Genomic DNA, 10824 nt, shown 5'->3' with positions numbered 1-10824 from the left:
TTAATATATATATATATTCATTATTATATGTATATTACTCTTTTTTTATTATATTAATTATATAATAATATATATTATATATTATTTATGAAATAATATAATTAAATATTAATATATGTTATTTTTTTATCTATTACGATTCTAATGTCTTTTTTCTCCTTTTAAATTGCGCGCGCAGCGCTTGACCAAAATTCAAAGTATAGGTTGTAATCTATGCTTACTATTTGTTTATAGTTCCAAAATGAAATTGCACCAAGTTTGACAACCTGGCGCATGCGCGTCTAGATACTTGTACATATATATCATGATATGTGTGACTTGCAAAGCTTCAGTTCGGCATTTCGGCAGTCTGTAAGTATCGAGATATATATGTATACATTATAAAATATAGTAAACGTAAGATTAAATAATGAAGAGGGCGACTCGACATACATGATTCTCAATATATAATTTTCCATATTTTGAGGCTATCACGATATGCGCACAACGTCGTGACAGAATGCGCGTCATGTACGTCATCGAGTATGTCGAAAATTTGCGCGGGAAAAACTTGTAGATATCTCTGCGTATTTCTTGGAAGATCACCTGGCGGCGATGAGCTTCGCATCGAGGCTAGACGATGAGTATCGCGCGAACGGTAATTTCAACGTTTTCTTCGTGCTGCCTTTGTGTCGAGCAAGTCGGTCTTTAACTGTGTGTCTCTCGACCTGAATACGTAATACATCTTATATATTAAATTGCACCCTTTCAGGGAACATAATTTCATGTATCATTGGCAACGAGAGCTGCCGCTGCCTCCGGCCGAGAGGAAAGGATGGAATTACGACTTCTTATCACAAAGCCACGCGCGAAAAGTCGTGGATTGCTCATCTGCTGCATCGTAATGGTACTCGCTTCACGAACGAGAGGAAACGGAATAAAATTATCATGTCCAACAAGGAAAAAAAAGATTTCCATTCCTGCTCTGCTTTCTTTTGCAAGAAAATGACGCTTTTATTCTTAGGTAAAAATCTTATTTACCGGTGCATGCAAAATAACTGTATAGAATATTATTTTAACGCTGAAACATAAAATTAAGATGGCATATTTGAAAGTTTTAACAAAAAGTTTTAATAAAAATTTAATCAGATTTTTGTATACAATTTTCAAATAATTTATTGAAAAATTAAAAAAATTAAGAGGCATTTGCCAAATTGAGCTTTAGAAAAAAACAGATATTTCACGAAATCGTATTTTTTAAATAAATGTCAAGAAACGTTTTTTTAAAATATTTTTTAACGTTGATAATAAATTAGCTTATGTTGTCAGATTATAATACATGATCTCTGTTCTAAACTTTTTTGTAAAGTCAGAAATGGAAATTTCCAAAGTTATATTATCTAGATAAAATCTTAATGTAAAAAAATGTTCTATAGATCATGGATTCAGACTTGATGCAAAACATAAAACAGCTGGAATCTACGTGGACCATATCTCACTTTTATATTATAAAGTCTATTAGTTTGACCTATGCATCGATGACGATAATTCGCATCTGTCCTCATTCGTGCAGCGTTTATGCAGGCTAAACAAATTGCCGGATCCACCTAGGCCCGGCGACTCCAAGGGGGGTCAAAAAGACGAATCAAGTTCGAGCTCCGCGCCCCTAAGTAGGTCTTTAGCCGTTCAAAGACCGTTATCCGGCTCGCGACCTTCGACAAACAATCCGTCTGCGGTCGTTTGTCCTCGCGCAACAACGCCGTTGACCGGATCTCGCGACACACTGCGCTCATCCAGCTTCCCATGCTGCGCCAGTTGAAGCGAGTCGATCCGAGGATGATATCGATTACTTCTTGTTGATTCGGAGGACCGTGATTGCGAAAATCGCAGTTGCTCAATTTCCACAGTTTCTGTAGTTCAATTCATGAATATCGAGACTTGAACTTTATTTTTATTCCATCTATTGCTGCACTCGCGTTATTCTAATTTGCAGTAATAATTAAAAAGTATTTAGTACATCAATGATAATTAATCTTGTAGAAATTGAATACTATAGAAAATCTTTAATTATATTAATTATATTAAATTTCTAGAAAAAATAGAACACAATAAATCTACTGATTCAATTAATAGTATACTTGATATACTAATAATATACTTGATATGATATATTAATAGTATACTTGATATAATTAATTCTACGATTGAGAAAATGCAATGTAGAGATCAGTATTTTTTAGATATTTTTTGAAAAAAAAAAAAAATAAATAAATCCAGCATTATGTGATTGATTCTTAAAAGATTAATTGATATTAATATTGAAATATATTCATGTATTCCACTTTTATAAGTAATATTTACTATTTTCTCATCTTATACTTATCTATTCCTTTTTTCTTCTAGAGAAAGAGACGGCAATTCTTGCTACAAAAAAGCGAATGATAGCCTTCGTGGATCATTTGCATATCTAGGATTCAAAGACTCATCTCCCACGCGTGGATTCCTGCTCGTCTCTTGCGAGCCTCCTTTTCCGGAAATACCGGCCGACCGATCGACCTTGGATGGATCAGAACAGGAATGCTTTCAGGTAAATCGATGACTCCTTCACCGGTTTCTTCGATCCCATAGTACAACGTGTAACAGGTCCTCCCGCGCGTAACGAAACGATCGTTCGGACGAATGTGGCCAGGTAATTGACGAGATAAACCGGCGATGGCCGAAGGTGTCAAGGTAGGGAGTTCACTCCCGGAGCGGAGTGAATGCCTTTTCCAGCAGCTCCGTTCTGGCAACTTCAGTGTTCCTGGTGCCGCATCGACCGATGGGACTTGTCGTCTCTTCGCGCGCGGTCGCGATCAAGAAAACTAAAGGTAGAGAGATACCGGTGGATCGGCGGAATCAAGTTCAACGATCGACGAGTTGATCGATCGCGTTGGTCGATTAAATCGCATCGTCGAGCGAAGATCGCCAGCGTGAGTAACATGTTCGCCAGGCAATTTATCGCTTCGAGCAAAGGTCGATTATTAATTTAGCAACATCACAATAAATCAAATACACGCGTGTATCTCATTTATTAGCAGTTCTGGCTTTTGATACTCGGTGTAATAAGAGATACCATTCTCTGTTTACTCTAACTAAAAAAGGCCTGCTAGTCAAGAAAATTAAAATGCAGTGTGTGTATATTTTTCCTCATAAAATCTGTGAACTATAGAATTTAAAAAATATTCGAATAATATTAACTTTTTAATTCAGAATATTTTATATCAATATTATTTCAAAATTAATAGTATTAAAAGTAACAGTGACATTTTTACTTATTTTAAATGCAGTGTATAAAAATGTGACGATGAGTAAATATCTTTCTTAGGATTAAATCTGATTATAGAATTTGTGAAATATTCTGTCAATTTCTCTAAGATTAAACAAAAAAGAGCACATGAGAAAATTAGTTTCTAATTTAACAACAATGCAATAAAGTGTAATGTGTTTACAGCAGCACTACTGCAACTAATTATATTGTGCACACATTGAACAATATATTAAGAGTATATATTATACATGAAAATTCTTTTAAGATCTTTTTGCAATCTTCAAACAATATCTTTAATAATATTTTATAGTCGGAATAATTCAATCATTTTGCAAAATTACATTTTATAATTATTAAACTATAATTCCAGATTTCTTCAACTCACTTTTTTCTATGCTAATAATATTTTTATTGAATTTAAAGGATGTGAAAAAATTAAGGTAATGAGATAATGAATGGTATGTGATATTAAACAGATGTTAAAATTTAGAAGATTCGATAATATTTTAGATATTTTTAATATATCATATACGTAAATAAAAAAAATATTACAAAAATTAAAAAAAAATATTATTAAGCAAAACTGTTAGTTCTCACGATTTAAATTTAAATGTAATGGAGTAGATTTAAAAGTAGGATAAATAAGAGGCATATAAACGCGATATGTTTTACAGATGCGACCGAATTTGAGGTCAGTCGCGATAATTCAAGTGTCTGGGTGCACTATTGAATATCGGTCGAATACTGAATTTCCAATGAAATTTAACGGTTTTAGAAAGCCGTGAAACGGCTACTGATAGAACAGGAATCATAAAATCAAACAATAATTTGCATCAAAAATTTTCGGATAAATATGTGCAAATATTTAAATATTTTTCTCTCATTATTTGTAATGAAATATAAATATACTCTTAAATTATTGCAATCTGATCAAAAGAGACATAATTAAATCGTTCGATATTTGAAACATCAGTCTTTGCGTTAAAAATTGTGGTTTTTTTTTATTTTGATATTTCCGTTATCAAAGTAATTATCAAACGAGCCTATATAGAAATAATAATTAGAACTGAACGAGTGATAGAAAATTATACACGTACCATAATTGCTTGGCTCATTTAGCGAATAATTGTGGGCTTATTGTGCGAGCCAACTTTTAATTGTCACGCTTCACCTATATACGTATTTCATAAAGCTGAATATAAATAAATCAAATTTCTATTGTTCAAATTTAATTATTTTAACATTATTAGATACTGATTGCAGTCACGAATTGTGCTATTTTCTTATTCGAAAAAGCACTTTGATATAATTAATTTATAACATTTATATTATTTTATTTAAATTATCGCGTATGTATTTTTAACTTTCTCGTCAATATAAACATTATATGATTAAATAACCATAAACTAAATAATAGGAAGAATAATAGGAACAAAAAGAATGTAATTGTGCATCGTATAATTCGTGCTTTATTAACAATAGAAAAATGTGTGGAAGAATAAATTAGTTACGCGCGTTAATTGTTCGTGAGATTTAGAGAAATCGAACGAAGAGAAAATTGTCGAATAAGAAAAGATGTTTTTATAACTTACTTTATTTAACAAAAACTATTAATCTTCGCGCAAATAAGCGCAGCATCATACTCTCCAACATGACGCAGCGATCATACGCGGTCTTCAAGGAATTTTGTCGAGTAATTTTGACTTTAAATGCTCTTTCTCTTTCTCTCTTTTTCTTTCTCTTCATCTCATCGCAATGTTGGCCAGCACGCACGTGGTTAGCACGCTCGTCACTCTCTCCCGGAACGGAGCTTTTCCCTTCCGTTTCGGGGTCACGCTTTAACATACAAGTACTTTCGATGTGAACTATAAAATGATATGTTATGAAGAATTTATATATTATAAAATGTATTTTAAAATATATATATATAAATTCTTCATAACATATATTTTAATTTTTTTTATTAATATTATAGTAATAGATTAGTAAATCTATTATAGTAATAGATTATAGTAAATTCTAAGAAAAAATTCTCTCTGTGTAGAAGTTTCATATGGAGGAATCTTGCAAAATTTTTAGCTAAAAATAAAATAGCGTATAAATTAGATTAATTAAATATTTGCAAATTATAAAAATCGTTTCTGCGATTCATAACAGTATTTATTAATCAACAAAAGTATCACGCTGTTATCGCGATTGTGAACGTGTAATAAATTTTAACGAGCATTATTATGCCGTATTTAGGTTTTGCTCCTATTTCTTCAATTATGAGGTCACAGCTGTCAATCGCTGAATAAGATGCTACAAAAAAATAACTTCGACGAAATAATCCCGGAGGGGTTTTCTCATGCCATCGTTCCGCTTACATTCGTCCTACAATTCATTCGAACAAGAACAAAAAAGAGTTCACGTAAGAGAGTACGAGCATTTAGACAATCGTGATTACGTGCGCGAAACCTGCATCCTTGTGAACATCTTTCTTCTCTTCTCTCCGTTACAACACTCTAAAAATCCCACGCATTCGTTACGCTGGAATAGCGGGAATCCGACTATTGACTCTTAGAGAGACCGTATAGTCGTTAAAATTAGTCACGAGAAATTATATCCATCATAGAACAATCATTTTGCTGAGGTAGAATAGGACAATTCGAGAAATAATAGTTATTTCCGCAGTAAATAAAACTATCATTTTATACGAATCTGTACATCTATTTTACACGTATTTTTGCCACTTAAAATGATTTTTCTCGTTTCAGAATCATCATGATCAGATTCGCGATTTTCGTCCTTGCGATTAATCTTGCGAGTGGCCAGCTTAACTACGAGGGAAACCCGTTCACGGAATACACCGAGTACATTGCTCAAGAGAGCAATCTTTCTGAAAAATCTGCCAGGAAGAATGACGCCCCTTTCAATTTCTCGAACTCCGGATCAACGCATTCTCAGAAGCTGTATCCGATCATAGAGTCCGAAAGCGACAAACATCTACAGCAAGTGTCGGAACCCGAGAATGGCCTTTTTACGGATAAATTGCAAAAACAAGCTTCGTTCTCGATCCAGGTCGTCCGACCGAACGTTACAGATATGCATTCAGCTCGACACTTCCAAGTCTCTTCGGACCAGAACACGGCGGAGTTCGCGCTGAACACGTTCCTGAACTCCAAGACACCTGAAGAGTCCCGCTTATCTCTGGATCACTATATCCGCAGCCAAAACTCACCAACATCTAACCAACACTCGCCGAACGCTCAATACCGATCCTCCAACGTACTCATCCATCAGGATAAAAAGGCGATTGTCGAACCAACGCTCGACGTTCAGCGGCCATTAATCTCGCAAGTCGAGCAACAGCAGCAACAGTTAGTAGCTCCTCAGGTAAATCAGCAGCTGACATCGCAAGTGAATCAGGGTCAGCTGGTGCCGCAGCTGGTGCCCCAGGGCCAGCTGTTACCGCCCACCGGACAGGCTTATGACTACGTGGGGCAACCACCTCCGATTCAGCCCGTGATCAGGGCACCTGCGGGAGTCATCCTGGGACAGGGGATGTTGCAGCCGGTACCGCTCATGTCCGGCTTTCAGAGGAGCGACATGATAACGCCAGCGATGTGGCGAGAAAGGATGAGAAGAATTCGCGGACAGCCGTTCCCGTTTGCGCAACCTAGGTTGACACCAGGAGTGTACAAAGGAGCGATTGCAGGTAAGTCTGAAAGAGAAAATATATGATAGCGATTTCAAGAGAAGATAGCCTTGAATGCGAGACGGAATAATAATTTTTTTTACGAGTTGATTTAAGATAAAAAAACTTTGTGTTCTTGACAAAAAAGTTTAGCTTGTGATTTTCTTCACTTGCATAAAAATATCGTTATTCAAATCTGTCTCATGTTTAAAATTACGTACTTCTTTCAATAATCGACATTTTATTAACGATAAAAAAGCATTTAACTGTGAAATGATCCAATATTATTCAAATATAACTACGGGATAAAAGGATATCTTGAAATTATTTTAGAACAAAAAAATTACACCTATCATATAAATAATTTAAATTTAAATTACTTTAACAATAAAATATTTCTTATATTGAACTACAAAAAATCTTTTATAAAAGCAATTTTGAAATTCCTCGAGAATTATTCATACTGTTATTTTGGTTTGCATCAATAATATAGTATCTTAATAAGCAGTACTAAAATGTGCTAAAAGGCGTGAATATTTTGATGGAAGTGACCTTTAACTACGATATGCTATCCGGATGTGTATTATGCCATGTTTTGTATCATTCCGACATGTTTTTCGTAACTTTATACGTAAAAGAATAAATAATTTCCATTAGCAATGTTTTTTTTAATCGATCTATGTTCGCGCAAATTTATGGATCACACTCGATCGATCGTATATTTACATAACTAGCATCTAAATATATAGGAATCTCATTCCTTCCAGCATAATTATTTACGAGCTATCGCACATGTCATGCATATATTCCAGCATCTATAAAAAGTAAACAGATTCTGGAACAATAAGAGGACTCATACAATGATTAATTTTATGACCAATTGACAACGCTTTTCTTTCAAAGACGTATACTTTTTTTGTATTCAACAGTGAATAGCATTTGAATAACATTAACGCACATTTGCAAAACAGGCGAGTGTATATGAATTATATAAGATACGCTTAGTACATCATGATAAATTAAATCTTTCACCTTTCGGATATCTCAGTTCCCTTCAAGTCCAAGGCTCCGATCGAGGTGATTTATACGAAGCCACCGGGTTTCCATCGAGGACCGCCCATCATCAGCAATCCGCCGATTCCCTACGAGGATGCGAGCGCCTGGTTCCCGGAAGCCGATCATCCGCCATCTCAGAAGGATGTCTATTATTCGCAGCTATACGCGCAGTCCTACGATCCTCATTATTACAATTACATCGCCACGACCGGGAAGATACGGCCGCATCTCTACGGGAAGCTGGGCAAGAACGAGGAGGAAAAGGACACCGGCATCTGGTCGGAGCTGTACCGCGGCTTCACGAAGCACGGCCTGAAGAACATCATGACGCCGACTTTTCTGCTAGGTATGACGCTACCGGTGGTGACCCTGATGCTCTCCGCCCTCGTGCAAAAACGATCCATCGCGCGATCGGACGGGGCACGAGAGCTGGATCAGGATGTTCTACGAGAGTATCTCGAGAGGCTGCAGAGAGCGATGGAGTGTTACGCCGATAGGAACTCTCAAGGCGCGAAACTAGACGCATGTTAGAATTAAAAGTGAATTCTTATGCTGGACGAGCCGTTGAATGGAATGATGGCGCGACTTAAATGAGGCAAAGTAATCCGGTCTTAATGCCAATGTTGGTATTAATTATTCAGGCCATAAAAACGCATTGTAAATCTGAAAAATTAATGTGTCATAGCGAATGTAATATTCTCTGATTACTCTTTTATTATCGAATAAGATTGATTTATTATCGACATTGATGCTAGGACCGGGATATTTTACCGCGTAATACTTAAAGTACTATTTCATTCGACGGCTTAAATGTGGCTGTTTGATTCTGAGATTTATTTATGAAAATTACGCCTCTTAATTTAATGAAGTAAAAATTGAATAGCCACATTTTACAATAAATATATGGTGAGAGTATGGATTTTATTGATGCTTAAATCGTGATAAAGAACACTAATATTGCGCGCGCTGTGTAGAAGTAAACGTGTAAAATGCTTTTAAGCGGCCATGCTGACTAACAGGTGTGATAGTTACGACCTATCATTTTTTCGATATGTCACACCTAGATATTTTCTTAAGAAACAGGTCATGAGAGATCGCTGTTCAATTTTTAATATCATGAATCTTTAGAAGTTGCGAGGAAACTTTGATTTATGTATTAAAGGCATTTTGAAACGACATGAATTTATAAATGACATAAGATGCCTTATTCGCAAGATAAGGGATTGATAAGTTAATTATTGCCGTACAAAGTACGTAATATATATAAACATGCATTTATGAATCAATAATTTCATAACCGAAGAGAAAGGATTCATATATTATAAGCAAATTTAATTTCGAATGGAACGATCGCTTCCGGCAATTAATGCAAAAAGCAGATTGCTATTTTTCGCACGAATTACACTCTCGCGATACTTTTAATGATACGCACGCGATCTGCAATGTATTATTAGTATTGCGCAAGAGACCAGCGTCTCTCTCATGTCTGTTGCAAGTCATCACTAAAAAGAAAGAAAAATCTGCCGAAACGATTTTTCAATCCCCCTTTTCGGTTTAAATTTAGAAGAATACAATAACGTAAGGCGAGTCACGCAGACTTGCCGATGTGCATCGACTATATCTCGTGTATATATAATATAAAAATACATAACACACATATATATACATATATTTACATTTGAAGCCGGTGCATTTTGTGTCTACTGTTCCTAGCACAATGAATATTCCCATGCATTCTTCATCTATTCCGGAAAACAAATCAAACGTGGAAGTTTTCGTTACATTTTGGAGACGAGAGAAATCGTCGTGAGAAAACTTTCACTCATCTCACAGTCACCCAGTTCACACGATGAATACAGATGAAGGCGAAAAAATTAATTAATATTCTTTAATATAATATTAATTATTTTTTGTCCTTTATTTTGTAAAAAATATTATATTGAAAGAGGAGAATTAGAGAGGAATTTTAGCTTCGTTTTGTAGTGATATGCAATTAAATGCAAAGCGAGACTGGCTTCGAATTCTAATCTCAAATATTGCAACTCATCACGTCTTCTATTACAGACCATCGCCTAACTTACCAATTCATTAATATATGTTCAGACTAATGTAATTGACCTTGTCGTTAAATTGTTAATCCGGCATAGTTCGCTGGAATTGTCCGTACGTGCATTCGAGCTGTAGTTATTAGACTTATTATATGCACAACGCGTAAAGTTACATTATGTTAAAGCATCGCGTGCAGTGGCGGTGCATTAAAAAAGAAAAAGTTCGTCAAAAATAATAACGTCGTGCATTATGTAAGAGATTTTTAGAATAAAAATGCAGTTTTAGTTTCAAGGAGTTTTTGGCGAACGTAAATAATTCGCAAAAATATATTTTCTTGATTTACGAGTTGTAGGCAAAAATTTCTTGTCAATTATAATAATAGTAACTATCAAATTAATTCATATCTAAAAATAGAATCGAATCAATTTTAAAAATAAAAATTATAAGATATATAATGAAAATAATAATAAATAATACATAATAATTATATTTTTATATTAAAAATTGTTTCTTTATGTAATGATGAAAAGGAAAAGGTTTTATAAGAAAGATTATGGCAAGTTATAAGATATATTATTCGAAGTCACGCTTATACGGGTTAGAAAATATTATAATATTAATTAGATCAGCATATAAATTAGGACCAGCCGGTTTTACCGGTTATTTCAGATCTGTATTATCAGGATGCAGTGACCCAATTTTTGGAATACTAAAAAACCTGTTCGAGTGTATAAACCGTTTAATAAAATGTAGGTTA

The 10824-nt window shown here is 34.6% G+C and overlaps 1 protein-coding gene across 5 annotated transcripts; it reads left to right on the top strand.

The window, feature by feature from the left end:
- Positions 1-253: 253 nt before the first annotated feature.
- On the top strand, positions 254-9701 carry LOC114929262 (uncharacterized). Of its 5 annotated transcripts, XM_029300740.2 has the most exons (6): positions 254-351; positions 467-637; positions 752-1003; positions 2383-2566; positions 6043-6983; positions 8011-9701. In XM_029300740.2, exons 4-6 carry the CDS (start codon positions 2541-2543, stop codon positions 8547-8549), a joined length of 1506 nt encoding a protein of 501 aa, XP_029156573.1. In that variant the 5' UTR covers positions 254-351; positions 467-637; positions 752-1003; positions 2383-2540; the 3' UTR covers positions 8550-9701. The 5 variants fall into 5 exon arrangements, with proteins under 5 accessions (XP_029156573.1, XP_029156574.1, XP_029156576.1 ...); XM_029300741.2 differs by lacking the exons at positions 467-637; positions 752-1003; XM_029300743.2 differs by lacking the exons at positions 254-351; positions 467-637; positions 752-1003; positions 2383-2566 and adding an exon at positions 2625-2846.
- The last annotated feature ends 1123 nt before the right edge of the window (positions 9702-10824 follow it).

This window comes from Nylanderia fulva, unplaced genomic scaffold, assembly GCF_048542155.1.
Source record: "Nylanderia fulva isolate GAGA-0341 unplaced genomic scaffold, ASM4854215v1 Scaffold14, whole genome shotgun sequence".
Lineage (NCBI taxonomy): Eukaryota > Metazoa > Arthropoda > Insecta > Hymenoptera > Formicidae > Nylanderia > Nylanderia fulva.
This window is presented reverse-complemented; position numbering and strand designations above follow the sequence as displayed.